An 18,541-nucleotide genomic window follows, 5' to 3' on the forward strand; every position below is an offset into this window, starting at 1 on the left:
GATAACTGGCGTACAATAACCTGCCTTTTGCCTTTTTTTCTATATAACAGTGGCGTGACATTTGTTGTCTTCCAATCTGCCAGGACCTGCCCAGAGTCCAGAGAATTTTGGTAAATTATCACAGGTGCATCTACTGTAAACGCCGCCATTTCTTTCAGTACCCCAGGATGCATCCCATCAGGACCAGGGGACTTGTCTACCTTTAGGCCCACTAGTTTGCTCATCACTACCTCTTTAGTGACAGCAATTGTATCGAGTTCCTCACCTCCCATCGCATCTATAACATCTCTATTTGGCATGTTAGACATATCCTCCACCATGAAGGTGGACATAAAATTGTCGTTTAAGGCTTTGGCCATTTCCACATTACATTATTAATTCCCCTTCTCATCTTCCAAGGGACCTATGTTCACTTTAGTCACCCTTTTCCACTTCATATAATTATAAAATCGTTCACTATCTGTTTTTATATTTTGTGCTAATTTACTTTCATAATCCATCTTCCCTTTCCTTATTGCTTGCTTAGTTGTTCTTCATTTTTTTAAACGTTTTCCCAATCTTCCAGTTTCCCACTACTCTTAGCGACATTGTATGCATGAGCTTTTAGCTTGATGCCTTCTTTTATTTCCTTAGAATTTATTATTCAAGCTTTAAACAAGTTCTGAACTTCAAGCACTAATTTCTAAAATACACTTTTGCATTTTGTTCAATTGCTTTAAAGGAAGGCAGCAACATTTACAATATTCATGAAATATCTGGATGAGCAGTTGAAGAGCCATAACTAGCAAGAAAATGGATCAAGAGCTGGGAAATGGAATTAATTTAGAGTCTATATTTTGCAAAGAGTTGATGGGCCAAATGGCCTTCTTTATGATCTAAATATCCATGGTTTTCCTGTGTTGTACTGCCCTTGGTCAACTTAATGCACCCGAAATGTTGGAACAAACTGTTAGTTTACTTCCATAAATATTAATGTGGTTAATGCAAAAAATTCTGCAATATCAGTCTTGGTTGCAAGTCAAACAACCTCAGGTCACCTCAAGAATAGAGTTATTCAGAAATCAATCTTTATTTAAATTACATAGTTTATGCAGTTCCACAGTTTTAGAGATATCCATTATTGGTTTATAATGACTGGTCATCAATACTAAACTGCACAAATGTAACTTGCAGCAAATGACTTCCTGTAATGTTGATTTGTATGGGCAAATGCTGTAACTTACTGCAATTTGAGTGCAAGACAGGAACAAATGTTGTGGCACAGCTCTATGCACATTCCAGAACATCATAAATGGTGCAGTTTAAGTCTACCTTTAGTATATCTACTAATTTTATCCTTAATTACAATGACCAGTTATAAATCTCATCCACTTTTTCAGAGCTCAAATTGATTCAAGATTTCACTGGCAAAACAAATAGAAACAACAATAAGCCAGCACATTAAAAATCAGACTGAAAGCTGCACTGCTGACTGTACTTTGGCTTCTACTGTAACAAGCCTGAATTGCCAATCAATCCAGTTAATAAATTCTGCCTTTAATAAATTCTTCTTTACAGCTATTAAAATGATAGCTGCTGCTTTTTACAAGACAAAATTTATTGTAGTAGTTCCCCAAAAGTATATTGACTGTTACTAAAATAAATCAAAAGGATTATACTAGTCTACCATTTAGAAACTTTTTCTTCTTCCCATAGCAGAATATCACGTTTGTCTTGATTCTCTGTCAGTCACATCAGAATTAACACAGATCTGCGTATTTCCAAATACGGTATTGTTGTCCATGCCTTCAGGGAATTCCAATTTCTCACAGATCAGCTGTTTTAGAGGTAAATACTGCGAGATCTCGTTCGGATCAGTGAAAAGATATTGTGGAACATTCTGAAAAAAAATTTATTATTTATGTCTGGAGAGCAATCTATAGAATGTCCCACCAACCCCATCCAAAATGCTGAAAGTACACTATGGGATGCTAACATATGAACACATAATATATTCATTAATCCAGTTTGGACTAAATGGATTAATACATCTACACAAATTACAAAGTTGAATTCCATACTAAAGGGCTAAGCATTCATGTGTTATTGCTGCACATCTTAATTTTAGGGTCAATTTATAATGGGTATTTAATTGACCCAAGTTTTAAAAGGTACAGAAAGCTGTACAGACCACAAAATATTCATTAGTTCTTAACTACAAAGAACTTATTCAACAGCAGGTTTACATGTGCACTTCATGGTGCTCTTTGTCAAAATATGAATGCTGTGTAAAAGGTTTTCACAATTCACTTGCAGATGTATCTTTTACAGGAGGATTACCAGATTACTGCTTAAAACTGGGGGTGGGGGGGTGAAATTAATTCAATTCCCTCAAAGTCTGCTTTTGAAGATGAATTTAACAATCCAGACTTACATTTCAGAATAACCAAAGCAGAAAATGAAAACAATTTTGTAATTTACTGATGCATTGCCAACTGTCTACCAATTCATGGGTTATTCCATTCCAAATCCCAAATATTTGAAAAGTTACCTGAAGAGCTGAAATATAACTTTCCCGGGAGCTGTACTCAGAAAGAAGGTAGTTTTTGTCAGCCTAAGAAATAGAAAATGGGTTTAAGTAACTAATATTCTTTATTTAAAAAATGCAACAAGCTTTTATAATTCTTTACTTTTTAAACTTTATATTGAGTTTTTGCAATTTAGAAGAGGCTGGTTTCTTTTTAAACTGCAAAAGACTCCAATGCTTAAATCCTCTTTTTTTTTAAATCATGTATTCTTTTCCAATTGTTATTAAAACTGAGGTACAAAGCATGGGAGTTGTGATTTCTTATGAAAATATTATGCCTGGACCATCAACATTTTTCCTTCTGCACAGCAAATCGAGTATTCCTAAAATATTCTGCTTTTCTTCCAAATGTTCAGCATCTCAAACACTTTATTTTGTATTTTGAGTTCAATGATGAGTTAGAAATATCCTGGAATTTGAAAACTGGAAAATACTACTTAAATTTTCTCAAAGTAATATAAACTACTTTTTGAAAATCTTGAGACAATAATAAATAAAGACTATTAAGCCCACCCTAATTTATCTATACTGATCAAACCTACATTATTCAACCATTTCAATTTTTTCAAATGATCTCACACATTTCTTTGTCACTACTCTAACCAGGGATTTCAGATAATGGTGAACTCAAGATTAAAAACACTGAAGAGCTAAACAAAAAGTACTATCTTAAAAAGTCACATTTTTAAAAGTAAAATAGAAGACCTCTCAGAGCATGCAATAAAAATGCCAAAAATATCATGTACCTCTTGCAAAAGACCAATCTTACCCATGGCAAGACCTTATGGCAGAGTAGGACGTAAAACAAAATTATAGCCCAAATCAATTAAGTGACTGAGGAAGATAGTTTCAGCTCCAAAACTAGACAATTAGGTATTTAAATAAAGGAAACAGTTATTTTTATTATGCATAGCAAGTTCCCACAAACACCAATGTGATAACAACCAGATGATCTGTTTTAATGTAGTTGATTTAGGAACAACAGTTAAGACACTGGGATAACTGCCCTGATCTTCTTCAAAAATACCATGGGAATTTTTTTGCATCCAATTGAGAAGTGGTGCTAGGTGATGATACAAAAATAATGTATCAGCAACATATAACTATCCAATCCAAAGCTGAAAATAACCAAATATTCTGTGAAAAATAGAAGAAAGTGTACCAAGTTAAAATAGTTATGGGGACATTCAGTGATGATCTGATTAAAATATATATGTCCCAATGATACTTCCTAATGGGCAATCCATGAAGTATAATAGAGGTTAGTGTAACGCTTTACAGTGCCAGCGTCCCGGGTTCAATTTCGGCCACTGTCTGTAAGGTGTTTGTATGTTCTCCCTATGTCTGTGTGGGTTTCCTCCGGGTGCTCCAGTTTCCTCCCACATTCCAAAAACGTATGAGTTAGGAAGTTGTGGGCATGCTATGTTGGCGCCGGAAGCGTGGCGACACTTGTGGGCTGGCCCCAGAACACTCTACGCAGAAAGATGTATTTCACTGTGCGTTTCGATGTACATGTGACTAATAAAGATCTTATCATTAAGAATGAGTGACAGGTTTGCATATTACAAACTTAAAATTGCAGTCTAAATGCATTAAGGTAACTAATCAGAAGTTCGTGAATTCCTTAATTTTAATACTATTATACTACTGAAGTAGATGAGTGAAACAAAGTTATTTATCCATTCTTACCTCATGATAAACTCTCGTGTCATTTGTCCGAATGAGTACACCATCAACTCTCAAGAAAAACCTCAACAAAACAAAGAAACTAGATGGCATCACTCTCTGGAAGAGAAAGATGAATTAATTGATCAATTGTACTACACACATCAATCCCAATTTTCTAAGCCACAAGAACTTACTGAGCAATTTCATATTTATTTTACATATTTGATTTATAGTTTTGCAAAAAATCCACAGAAAATGTGTTTTGTAACAAAATTAAAAGGTATTTCAATAAAAAAAATTACCAGCAGAGAATATATGACACCCTTTAAACATATGAACACAAGGTGAACCGTATCAATTTTTTTAACTGCAGAATAAACTGCCTGAACAGTCTTGTCTCCCTATTTTCTTCAAAACAATCTTGTCTCCCTATTTTCTTCTAAACAGAACTTTTTAAAAAGTGCATCTTTAACTGGTCTAATTGTTGCAACTAGATTTTGTTTCAACAGGATAAAGATATCTTAATAATTAATTGGGAAAATACCATACACAGAAACTTGAGAGAACAAGTTGACAAAGTTGTTGAAAAGCATAACGATTCTTAGCATCATAAATAAAAGGCATGGCTGCAAAAACTTAGTCATACTAAAGGACAATTAAAATTATTAAGAAGCCTCAAGCTAGTTAACACCAACACCATATGGTTTATGGACATGATATAAAATGATTTCTACCCATAAAGAAGCATAACAAAAATCATTAGCAGTTAATAAATAGATTTCATTGTTCTGGTGCTCTTTGCAGAATAAGCAACAATTCTATTTTCAGCTTTCTTTGCATAAGGGATGATTAGCATTTTTTTTCCTCAAAAGGAAACTCATATAATACATCTTACCACTTTTACACTCAACATGGAAACACCATGATCATGAAGTTCATCTTCAAACAACAAAACTTCTTCAAAATACATGATTTGCTCTCTTGCTTTCAATTTCTCCAAATCAATGCGTTCAGTTGTGGGAGTGACCTACAAAAGAGATGAATGTATACCATTCATCCAACTAAAGAATGATGATTGATTGTTTAACATGTTACATTTACGTAGCACCTTTAACTTACAAAACATTGTAAGGTGCTTCTCAAAAGAAATAAACAAAATTTGACACCACACAGTTAAGGAGAAATTAGGACAAATGGCCAAAAGTGTGTTCAAAAAGATAGATTTCAAGGAACGTCTGACAGAAGGAAAGCAGTGGGGAGGTAATACCAGAGTTTGGGGCCTTGGCAGCTGAAAGCACAGGCACCAAGGTAGAAAGATTAAATTCAAGAAGCCTGAAGGTTTGATCAGAAATCAATGCAAGTCACCAATCACATTGTGAATGGGTTAACAGGATATCAGGAAAGTTTAAAGATGCAAGAGACTGCAGATGCTGGAACCTTAAAAAACAAACTGCTGGAGGAACTCAGCAGGTAGAAGTAGCATCTGTAGAGGCAATGGAATAGTTGACATTTTGGGTTAAGACCCTGCATCAGGACTGGCTGCTCCATTTAACTGATACTCAGGTTTCCGCAGATAACCTGATACAAGGAAGAATCAAACAGTGATTTGGAGGTAGAAATTGACAGAATAGGTGGTAGCCTGAATGCATAGTCTAAAGCTCATCTCGATCAAAAATGACAGCATGGCAGTGAACAATTTTGTTCAGTTTCATATAGTTTCCAATAGCTATGGTATGGAGTAGCAGTAGGTACCACATAAAATGGATTCTCTTTCCATTACTGTGATACTGAGTATCATGTGGAAAATAATTTTGTATTTTGTAAAGACGAGAAATATGAAGGGCCAAGGAGTAAGGCAGTTAAAGTAGAAATCAAAACAGAAAATACCGGCAAAACAGCAGGTAAGGCAGCATCTGCGGAAAGGGAAAAAAATTAACATTTCAGGTTGATGGTCTTTCATCATTATCTTAGCATCACATTAAGTGACACTGGCAAAAGCTGCTTATTTTACCAAGTGTACTCATCTAACAAGGGAACAGTCTTAAACATCAGTGACATAATAAGGGGGTTGAAGTTAACAACTTACCTTTAACTTTAAATTGTCACCAAGTAATGTTCCTTTATAGTTTGTGGTAAATGTCCAATCATAAGGTTTAACAACCTTTGAGTGTTCAGAGTCAGCCCTAAGATTAAAATATTTATGTTGTTTCAAAATAATGCAAAAACTATCAATCATTCAAAAAAGTCAAAATTCAAAATGATATCCCTTCTGAAAATCAGAATGATCATAAAGTCCACAATATAATTTCTTAGTTAAATTTCTCATTAATAAAATTAAAATCAAGTGCTTGTTTTAATGCCTGAAAAGTAATCAGAAACTCCAAATGTAAATTCAGCTGTATTTAATCAAACAAAAAATGAGCAATCATCATACTGCCAAAAACAAACTCACCTTCTGAACAAAAGGACAGCTGTAACACTTACAGTATTTCCTCACCTGCTCTCCTGCCATGCCTCTGCACAGGCTACCTTAACTGTACCATGCCCATTATCCACTGTCCTTAAGGCATCTGTTGCATTAAATACAATGCCAAATCCACCAGCATGTTGAACCTTTAAAACATTATCACCAAACAACATCTCCGGAAGGGAATGCATCTTCATTTCCTCAGCTAACCTGTTGGTTAATCATTCAGATTATATTATGAAAAGCTGCATCATTAAAATGTATTCACACAAGTTCAAAGGTCCATACAAACTCACAATTAGTGGGGAGAATTAGTTTTGCAGTTGAGTATAAATTAATTTAAAAATCCCATGGACTCAGACTGATCTGCTTCTCTTAACATGAATTTCATTAAGTATATAAAAAGATTTGACTAAATTCACCAAAATGATGGCTAAACACAACTTCTGTGCAAGTTTAATTTTACGTTTTATTCTACTCATATTCCACTATTCTTCATCTACAATGGCCAAAACAGTAAACTTACAAGAATTGACAAAAGGTTATAGCAAGTATAAGCAACTTAATCAAACAAGGTTAAATTAATTCCAACCTTGTCAATCAGGTCATTAAAGTATCCAAAGGACAGATTTAATGTACAGGAGGTCAAGTCCAGTTGTTCTGGAGTTGAATTCAAATTTTAGCACATACCAGCAAGCATGGAAAATAAAGGCAATAGAAAATAATGGTCATTTATCAATGTGGACAAGTTTATAGATTTCTTGAAAACGGCAGATGAATACGCACTACATTCATCAATACTTGAATATGCCGATCCAGGATATTAAAATACTTTAAACATAACAAATCGATACAGTTTAAAAAAAAAGGTACTCATTTCATACTTTTCAATATCCTTTGATTTCATAATATGACTTTTGTTGGCAGTGAGCTTCCATGGTCCAAAGTTAAACTCTTGCTTGCTGTTCTTGAAACTTTGTGTTGTCATAATGGTCAAGTGCCAGCTAAAATAAAAAATCCACAGTAACTACTATGAGTTATCTCAATTATACATGTAAAATTATAATGCAATCAATAAATTCTGTACTAATATACCTATTATGTGATTACAGCAATGGACATTGAGATAAGGAAGATTCTTGTAAGCGTACTAAAATAAGTTTGATGTAAAATTAATTCAACCTGACTTTACTGGGTTTTGCAGAGCTTCTTTTCCGATAGCTGAATGAAGAAGCTGTTTGGGCAAAGGACTTCAACTTCCTGAGTACACCAGCATCAGTCTCTGTAAGTACTCGACCCGAAAACTCCAAAAATGTAATTTCAGACTGTCCTCTCTCTAATTCCAAGAAATACCACTATCATTTGGAACTAGGTGGAAGCAAAAGGCATAAACCATTGTTTAAAATAAACAACTGGACTCAATTTTAAAATAATCATCCTCATGTTTAAATAGATCTCTTGAGATGAGATCGATATGAATTGTATGAAAATATCAAAACAAAAGCGCACTTTAACTTTATCTAAAGTAATCCCAAAAGGAAAAACAATGATTCTAACCATCTCCTCGTCTCCTGCTCTTTGTTCAAATTGGGACAAGGAAAACTATAGATTACCACTTACTGCCCTCCCTCACTTGAAGAATCAAAATTCCTCCATATTACACAACACTTGAAAGAAGCATTGAAAGTACCAAGGACATAAACAGTGCAGGGGACTTTAACATCTATCACCAACAGTGGCTCTGAAGCACCATCACCCACTGTGTCCAAAAGGATTGAGTTTGCAGAAAGTGGTGAGCCAGCCAACACAAAGGATGAGCATACTTCACCTTGTCCCCACACTACCTGTTGCTGATGCATACATCCATGATAACATTGCCAGGTGTGATCACCATTGATTCCTAAAGTCACAGTATGGGCACCCTCCATTGTGTTGCGTAGTGCTCCAGGTCTTCCAAGTCTGTTCACAAGCAGTCACTTACCTTCCAATCCAGGTGAATCTGCTCCAGGTCTTCAAAGTCTGCCCAGAAATCACTTACCTTCCAGTCCAGGTGAATCTGCTCCAGGTCTTCCAGGTTTGCCCTTAAGTAATCACCAGGTGGCTCCACGCCACGACTGACGAATCACAGCCACTTACCTTGGAAGCATGGTAAGAGGGCCGGGCTGCAGGTGAGGCTGAAACAGCATGGATACAAGATTCCCCCTCTCCAGCAAGCTACGAGCTAATGTCCAGGCCATTGAGAACAAATTTGATAACTAAAGGCAAGACTGACCTACCAAAAAGAACTGAGGGACTGCTGTGTGCAATGTCTCACCGAAATGTGGCTTACACCTGCTTCACCTGACTGTGCCATACAACCAGAGGGCTTCTCAATCCACCAAATGGACCATACAGCATCCTCAGGCAAAGTTAGAGGCGGAGGGGTCTGCTTCTTAATAATTCGTGGTGCGCAGACATTACGGCCTGGCACGCTCCTGCTCACCCAACCTGGAATGTCCAACGGTGAAGTGTCGACTATACTACCTGCCATGGGAGTTCACTTCAGCTGTCCTGATGGCAGTCTACATCCCACCCCAGACGGACATGAAGACTGCACTCAATGAACTCTGTGGTCAACAGCCTTGAAATAGGATACCCTGACTTCAACCAGGCCAACCTCAAGAGTGTGTTACCAAAGTACTACCAGCACATCTCCTATTCCACCAGGGACCCTAACACCCTTGCCCATTGCTATATAACCAAAGATACCTTCCAAGCCACCCCTCGCCCTCACTTTGGAAAATCAGACCACCAGGCTGTGCTCCTTCTCCTTGCATACAAACAGAAACTGAAACGGGAGCATCCAGTACAGAGAGTAGTGCAGTGCTGGTCTGAGGAGACAGATGAGCTTCTGTGTGACTGCTTTGAGTCAGTGGACTGGTCCATGTTCAAAGATTCAGCTGCTAGCCTTGATGAGTATGTCATTACCATCACGGACTTTATCAGCAAGTGTGTTGAGGACTGTGTATCAAGACGACAATACAGGTGTTCCCAAACCAGAAACCATGGATGAACCAGGAGACCCACTCCTTACTGAAGCCGAGGACTGCTGCATTCCAATCAGGTGACCCTGACCTTTACAAGAAATCAAGATACGACCTCCGTAAAGCTATTAGAGATGCCAAGAGACAATACCAGTTCAAAATAAGAGTCCCAGACCAGCTGTCAGTTGTGGCAGGGCTTACATGCTGTAACGGGCTACAAAACAAAGTCGGGCAGCATAGTCAACAACAGCGCATCCCTTCCTGATGAGCTTAACGCATCCTACGCACATTTTGAACAGAAAGGAATTGGTTTGTCACCACCCACCCTGACAGTCTCCAATGCAACTGGACCCATGGTCACCGTTGAGCACGCAAGATCAGTCTTCCAGAGTGAACCCGAGGAAAACATCTGGCCCAGATGGTGTCCCTGGCCGTGTCCTCAGATATTGTGCTGATCAGCTGGTGGGGGTATTTGCAGAAATATCTAACCTCTCCCTGCTTCAATTTCAGGTTCCCACCTGTTTTAAGGCCACTATCATCCTGGTACCTAAGAAAAACAAGGTAACATGCCTTAAAGACTACTGACCAGTGGCTCTGACATCCACCATCATGAAGTGCTTCAAGAGGCTGGTCATGGCACACATTAACTCCAGCCTCCCAGTAAACCTCGACCCACTGCAATTCGCCTACCGCCGGAACTGGTCTACAGTGGACACCGTCTCCCTGGCCCTACACTCATCTCTGGAGCATCTGGACAGTAAAGACACCTCCGTTAGACTATTGTTTATTGACTATGGCTCCGCCTTCAATACTATAATTCCAAGCAAACTCATCACCAAACTCTGAGACCTGGGACTCAACACCCCGCTCTGCAACTGGATCCTTGACTTTCTGACCAACAGACCGCAATCAGTGAGGATAATAGGCAGCGACACCTCTGGCACGATTATTCTCAACACTGGTGCCACACAAGGCTGCGTCCTCAGCCCTCTACTCCCTATATACTCATAACTGCATGGCCAGATTCTGCTCTAACTCCATCTACGAGTTTGTAGATGATACCACCGTAGTGAGCTGAATCTCAAATAATGATGAGTCAGAGCACAGGAAGGAGATGGAGAGCTTAGTGACATGGTGTCATGACAACAACCTTTCCCTCAATGTCAACAAAAGAGCTGGTCATTGACTTCAGGAAAGGGGGAGGTGTACATACACCTGTCTACATCAACGATGCCGAGGTCGAGAGGGTTGAGAGCTTCAAGATCCTGGGAGTGAACATCATCAATAGCCTGTCCTGGTCCAACCACATAGACGCCACAGCCAAGAAAGCTCACCAGCGCCTCTACTTCCTCAGGAGCCTAAAGAAATTTGGCACATCCCCTTTGACACTCACCAACTTTTATCAATGCACCACAGAAAGCATCCTATCTGGATGCATCACGACTTGGTATGGCAACTGCTCTGCCCAGGACCGCAAGAAACTGCAGAGAGTTGCGGACATGGCCCAGCAAATCACAGAAACCAGCCTCCCCACCATGGACTCTTTTCTATACCTCTCGCTGCCTTGGTGAAGCAGCCAACATAATCAAAGACCCCACCACCAGGTCATTCTCTCTTCTCTCCTCTCCCATCATGCAGAAGATATAGGAGCCTGAGGGCACATACCACCAGGCTCAAGGACAGCTTCTATCCCACTGCAATAAGACTATTGAACGGTTCTCTTGTACGATGAGGTGGACTCTTGACCTCACAATCTACCTTGGTATGATCTTGCACCTTATTGTCTACCTGCAATGCACTTCCTGTAGCTGTGACACTTTACTCTGTATTCTGTTATTGTTTTTACCCTGTACTACCTCAATGCACTCTGCTGACGTGTAAGATTGATATGCAAGACAAATTTTTCACTGTACCTCGGTACAAGTGACAATAATAAACCAATACTAATAGGATAGAATAACACAGATCAGGCAATTCCAGACTGGGCATCAATGAGGTGCAGCATTCAATCAACAGCAGAAATTGTATCCCACCACAATCTGTAACCTCATAGCTCATTAGCATCAAGCCAAAGCACCAACCGGACTCTATAGAGAGGATGATTATAACAGTACCAAGTGTAGCTGAAACTGAAGTTCCAACCTAATGAAGCTACAACACAAGACCATCTTTGTTTTACAGGAAAACAACAACACAATAGCAGAGCTAAGTGATTGCACAACCTGTGGATCAGATCAATGCCCCATAGCTGTGCCATATGTAGTCAATGTTGGTGGACATTTAAAACAGCTGAGAAGAGGTGGTGGCCCAAGAACATCCCCATCTTCAACAATGGCAGAGCTCACCATACGAATACCAAAGAGAAGGCTGGAGCACTTGCAGCCATCTTCATACAAGGAGATGATTCAAGTCAGCTTCTTTCTGAGATCCCGACCTTCACACAAAAATCAATCTTCAGCCAATATGATTCACTCTGGGTGATCCAAAGCAAACAACTGAGTGCAAGGACCAGATAACATACCAGCAATGAACACTAGTGGCAGCTCCAGCTCAGATGTTTCAGAAGAGTTATAAAAAAAACTATTCAACCATGTAGAAGTTTGCCCAGATGTGTCCTGCTCACAAACAGCAGGCTAAATCAAAGCCAGCTAGTTACCTGCCCTGCAAGTCTGTGGTTAATCATCATTGAAGTGATGAGAAGAGTTCTGACAAACTGCAATTATTCCTCATTAAACTATTCGCTGATGCTTAGTTTGGGTGTTGCCACACACTGTTTCTTCCACCATGCTCTCAAGTGCAATCTCCTGACAGGAGGCCAGCCTCCAGCAACCCACAGCTTTTCTGATTCTGCCCCGTCAGCTTGGCAGCTTGCAAGACTTCCATCCCCACCCACAGGCTCATTGACTGTTAGATAAATTGGTCCCTCAGATTCCTGTGCCATACCTTGCATCTTCCAAGAGAAAAACAAAGTGCCAAATGGCTCAATTGCTTTCCCAGACTTGGCAATTAAGCTTTGTCCCAGCCCAATGCTGATAGGACACAAAGCACTCTTGCTACTTTTAGCTTCAAATAAAAATTACTTTTGTTACCTTTTTGGCAGCAAAATGAAACTAATCATTGCTAGGATTTTAACCAAAGCGTGTCTTTGGAATGTCTGAGGAAATGGAGCACATGGCAAAAGCTCGTGGGGGTCACAGGGCAAATGTGCAAACTCCAGACTGGCAACATCCAAGGTCAGAATCAAGGTCAGGTATGCCAACTTATGTCAGCACTGGTTTAGAGGGCCATGGGCCAAATGCAGGCAGATGAAACTAGCTTGCTGGGCAACACAGCTGGCATGGATGAGTTGGGCCGAAGGGCCTGTTTTCATGCTATATGACTATGACTCTATGACACTGCCTGAATAACTGGTGGCAAGGGTCATATGCTCACTGAACGACTGGGTGATTCCACTAGGATATTTAGTTCTAAGGAGAGTTCAGCATCACAGCAAAGGCCCCTGCTGGATTAGAAGGATGTGGTCCAATCGAAAAGCCTTTTTAAGTGTTGGCTGTTCCATAAGCAACTGTCACTGGGCCATCAAAAGATATGTCCAAATATAAAGGAACTGATCATTAAATATTACATCAACACTACTGATAAAGGTCTGTCATTTTCACTATATTCTCTCTAATGTGTTGGCAGAGCAGTTATTGTTGTTCTTGGTTTGCAAATTTAATGTCCTACATAAAAAGATACAGTGGCACAGCATTTAAATGGTGTTGTCTCTGAGCTCCAGAGACTCAGGTTTGATTCTGACCTTGGATGTTGCCAGTCTGGAGTTTGCACATTTGCCCTGTGACCCCCACGAGCTTTTGCCATGTGCTCCATTTCCTCAGACATTCCAAAGACACGCTGATAGATTAATGGGCCACTGTAAACTAACCCTTAATGTAGGCAAGCAGCAAAAGAATGAAAATAAGGGAGTTGATTGCTATGCTAAGTGACAGCATTGTAATTTATAGGTAGATTAAGTATATTCACAAAAACTTCTAAAAGCTCATCAGTGGGACATTAAAACCTTATTGCACGCTGAGCTCTGGTTCAGCGTTACATCCAGTGACCATGCCAGCAGAGTTAATTCAAATCCACTTTCTGCATAGATTGTTCCCAAGCCAGGTACTACTGGATTCTTCACCATCCAAGTAGTATCCAATAACTGCTGCCTTTTTACCCAAATCCATGAATGCCTTCAATTTTATAAAAAAATTCCCCCAGCATATGAACAGCACCTCATTTACAACCTGTCTTCTGTTCTCCTCATATCCATTGCTATTATCCTGGTGTTATGGCTCTGGTTCCTTCATAAATGCTATACACTAAGCTACTACATGCCACACACTCTCCAATTTTTCCCCACGCTCTCCATTTTATTTCAAATCACATACTCAATTCCACAATCTGTTGTTAACTGCTTCACTCACTGTAGCTTATTCTCTTTAATCATTCTGAAGTTTGCTTTCTCTTCTCTTTAGGCTATGTCTGCCCCTTCTAATGCCACTCTCATCTCTTTATGTCTCCTCTGTTCTTTCAATACCCCATTCCTCATCATCTCTCGCATTTCTTCTCTGCTGTACCTATTCACCACCCCATCTTTTCACTCCTTTTCCCCATCACTCCTATTGCTCTCCCCTCCCACCCTTCCTACTTCCACACCACAACTCCTTCAACTCTCCCAAATCTTCCCACTCCTCCCTCATATCCCTTCCCCTCCCTGATCCCCGCACATTCCCTCCCACTTTTCCCTGACACCTCTACGCTCCCTCCCTCTCCTCCCAGACACCTCAATGCTTCCTCCCTCTCCTCAATTCCCCCTCCTCTCCTATTCTACTCCCTCTCCCCTCCCTGATTCCTCCTCCCATCCCTAAAACCTCTCACCCTTGATTCTCCCTTCCTGATTTCGGGACTCCTCACCTCCCTAATTGCATCCCTCTTGACCACCCTCCCCTCCCCAACTGCATCCCTCTTGACCACCCTCCGCTCTCTCTTGCCCTCCATTCCCTCTCCCTCACCTCTCGCACTCAGGTCCGTCGCGCCGCCACTGATCTCGTGTTTTCCCCAGGCCGGATCCGCCGTAATTCCAGCCCGACATCACCCCCAGACCGACCGAAAGTTCCGCTTTCTCACATTAAAGGTCCCAGCAAAAAAAAGGACAACTTCGTCAGGAAATAAATGAAAGTACATTTAAAACACTTTACTCGTTGGCTTGCTCCTGTTTGTGACTGAAATTATGAAAGACTCATTGAGTAATTAACTGAGGTCCTTCTGCTTAAAGTGTCCGTGGGACCGGAATCCGAGTAAAAATGTTTCAGTGCTAAAATCCAGGGGGTGGCAACATTGTTGTTATTTGATCAGAAACAGGACTGTTGAAACGGAGACGTAAAAAAGGTCATTAACCTGTTAACTCTCTCTCCACATATGCTGCTGTGTATATTCAGTGTATTTTGTTTCATTTCAGATATCCAGAATCTGTAGTATTTTGTCTTTGCTTTATTGTTCTGGAGAGATGAGTTTAAATCCAATTGCGGCAGTCGGGGGTTCAAGAAATGAACCATTTATGGATTAAAAACGATGACATCAGTAATCGTGACCATAAAATTACTGGGGGTTTTTTGGTTTTTAAAAAAGTGACGTTCATTAATGCCCTCAAGGAAGGAATTCTGACACTCTTACCCTTTGCCATGCGTCGAGACCCTTCATCTAGACTAAAAGAGGGAGGAGAGATAGTCACCGCACCGTCCGTCCACCTTGTTATACTGGCTATCTCCCTTCCATCTTTTAGTCTAGATGAAGGGTCTCGATCTGAAACGTCGACTGTCCATTTCCCTCCATGGATGCTGCCGGACCTGCTGAGTTCCTCCAGCGTTTTGTGCGTTGCTCCAGATTCCGGCAACTGCAGTCTCTTGTGCCTACCATACGGTTGCACTCAGATCCCCCTGAAATCCTCTTAGTTCAGGGGCATTAAGGATGGAAAATAAATGCTGGCAAAGCCATAAAAAATCGCAAATAATTCATTATCCCAGCGATCAATCTAATACTTTGCTGTGTCAGGGGAGTAGCCATGGTCCCGATTCAACGAGGCTCTTTCCATACCGTCTGAGGGTCGTCCAGACATTGCAAGAGAAATGTACACAAAACTGGCCCCTCTGAGATAGCAGCTACCTTAAGCATAACCCCAGGCAATGAATATTGAGCAATTTCTCACTGCTCATTCTAGGGAGTACCTCATAAGAGTAGTAAATTGAAAGCTGGAACAAGTAAATTAACTGGTACAAATCCAAGAGGTAGTTGCTGGTGAGCAGAATGGATTTTTAGTGCAGTTACTGGTGAGTACTATTGTGGAAATAAATACAGTTTGGTCAAATGAGTTAATTGCTGTGGTTCCTTTCAACTTTTGGCACTTAGATGACGACTGGGAAAACAGAAACTTCTGAGCGAAGACATCTGGCAAAAATCTTGGAGAATAAGAGGCTTTTTGAGGGTGTGAAGAGAAAAACAGACAGTTGTGAAATTAATTTTGGTGAGTGGTAGTTCTCAGTTATATTCATCCTATTCTAGATAATGCTTCTCCCATTATCCTTACTCTCATTCCTCATGTTGTGGGGTTACAGATGGTTTTCTTATCATAATTGTTGTCAACAACAGGTTCCAGAAGCATTAACTGTTTCATTGACAGGACAGGTGGTTGGGGAGTTTGGAGAGTGAGAAACTCCTTCTGCCATTTATACTAGGCCAGCAAAAGGACCTGAGGGTCTCAATGTCATTCCAAATTCTCTTTCTCCATTATGTGCAATTATAGGCCAGGAATTACCACGAGTCGATGGGGATGTTTCACTTTTTGAAGAACATCCTTAAATAGCTTCCTCTGTCCACCTTGTAATCTCTCTCCACCTGATAGTCTCTTGCCATTATAGAGTGGAATGTCTGTCTTAGGGCATCTGGTGTGTTTCTCTACAGATGATAAGGCCCACCCATTAAAGCCAACTGAGTGTACTTGGAGCCATAATGCTGGGGCTTTATGATTCAGTTTGATTGACTTTGATTCAGTTATGGCTGTGAATTTGAAGGAATTTCCAGAGACTCATTTGGTAGGACCTGTCCAGTGTGTTGAGGAGCCTGGTGTAGGTAGTCCATGACTCAGAAGCATACAGGAGGGCTAGGATCTCTGTTGTCTGGTTGGCCATAATCTTTGTGCTAAATCTGAGGTCTTGATCTTCATACACTCTTTTCCACAAATGGTCAAAGGCTGTGTTGGTGCAATAAAAGCTGTGGTGAATTTCATCATCATTGGCTGCCTTCGTTGAGAAGTGGCTTCCAAGATGTTGAAAGTGGCCCATGTTTTCTAGGGTCTAGTTGTGGACCTTTAGTATTGCAGGGTGACTGCAGTAGAGACGGGTTCATAGAGGACCTTGGCTGGTGATGAGAAAGGCCCTCTCCATCAAAATTTTATGTGTGGTTGACATATTGGCTGCACCACTCACCACCCTCATGACGGCTGCAGGACGAGACCAATGCTCATCTCATTAGAGAATGTGTCCTTGCCAGGAAGGTCTCAGAAGAAATGCAGAGATCCTGCATAACACAGGATTCTGTCCAGTTTGAGCTGCCCCAGGGACAAACAGTGAAACCATCTATGCTGGGAACTATCAATGAAGTGAAAAACACCCTCTGATATGTCTAAATTCACCAGTGTTCCAGAGCAAGGTGTAGTCCATGACTGAGTCCTGCAAACTGGCACACTCAAAGATCCAAGACTATATGCCAAGGGATGTGCTGAAGCTGGGTGTGGCAAGGGCTTTGTGGGGAAAGACCACAGTTTAGGGCTGCCCTGTCATTGCGTACATATTAATTGAAATATAAATTAAAGCTTCATGAACTAATAGCTTTAAGTTTTAAATGAATGATAATTGATGACGTACTAATGTTAAGTAATAGAAAGACATGACTCACTATGAAAATGTTAACTTGAATGTTCTGTATTACATATTTTTGATTTTTTGGAGTAAAGGATATTTTGAAGAAAAAGCTTGTATAGGTCCTTTGTTGCACATGTTTAAAGTAAGGCCCATTGTCTCAGTATGCATCAGTGAAAGAGTCAGCTATGATTTGGAGCTCTGCTTCTGAATGTGGGCATACACAGACATTGTCTGTACACCGCAGCTTGATGACTGAGGTTGGAGTGACCTTGTTTCTAGATTGAAGGTAACATAGATTGGACAGTTTCTCATTTATACTGTAGAGGTAAGGTGCAGTATTTCACTGAGAAAATTAGGGTGATGAAGCAGTTTTGCTTAATTCCAGTCTGTACTCAGATGGGCCTCTTGTTGAATTGTTGGTTAAGATCATGGCTAGCATACCATTGTAAAGCTGACATTAGAAGTATGATATAATGGAGCCCTTCCTGTTGATAAAAAGGAATTCATGTTAACCTTTGAGATGCATGTAAGTTTTACTAATTGTTCCCTGCACCAATGGGAAACAAAATCAAATCGATATAACTGCAAAGCTCTTCCTACTTGCTTCTTTGGTTACATTAGGAAGGAAATAAACTGTGAAGTTCCCCTTCAGGGAACACCAGTGGTTTTACTGATTGCTGTTATTACTTCTGCACAATCATTAGGGTTCTATTACTTTGTTAATAGAGAAACATACAGTAAGTAGAACTCTTTGATGCTCATTTAATTTCAAAGAAATCAATGGGGAATATTGATATTGGGTGGGCTTTTGAATAAAAACAAAATGATGATGTACCATTTTTTTAGTGGTTTGCCACACAAG

The 18,541-nt window shown here is 40.1% G+C and overlaps 1 protein-coding gene across 1 annotated transcript; it reads right to left on the minus strand.

Moving 5' to 3' along the window:
- Positions 1–1,045: 1,045 nt before the first annotated feature.
- tiprl (TIP41, TOR signaling pathway regulator-like (S. cerevisiae)) lies at positions 1,046–15,010 on the minus strand. Its single transcript, XM_052014225.1, has 8 exons — positions 14,776–15,010; positions 7,586–7,705; positions 6,732–6,911; positions 6,321–6,417; positions 5,130–5,261; positions 4,256–4,351; positions 2,531–2,593; positions 1,046–1,879 (listed from the first exon to the last, which is right to left on the minus strand). Exons 1-8 carry the CDS (start codon positions 14,853–14,855, stop codon positions 1,703–1,705), a joined length of 945 nt encoding a protein of 314 aa, XP_051870185.1. The 5' UTR covers positions 14,856–15,010; the 3' UTR covers positions 1,046–1,702.
- Positions 15,011–18,541: the final 3,531 nt, after the last annotated feature.

The sequence above is a fragment of the Pristis pectinata genome, chromosome 4 (genome assembly GCF_009764475.1).
Source record: "Pristis pectinata isolate sPriPec2 chromosome 4, sPriPec2.1.pri, whole genome shotgun sequence".
Classification (NCBI taxonomy): domain Eukaryota; kingdom Metazoa; phylum Chordata; class Chondrichthyes; order Rhinopristiformes; family Pristidae; genus Pristis; species Pristis pectinata.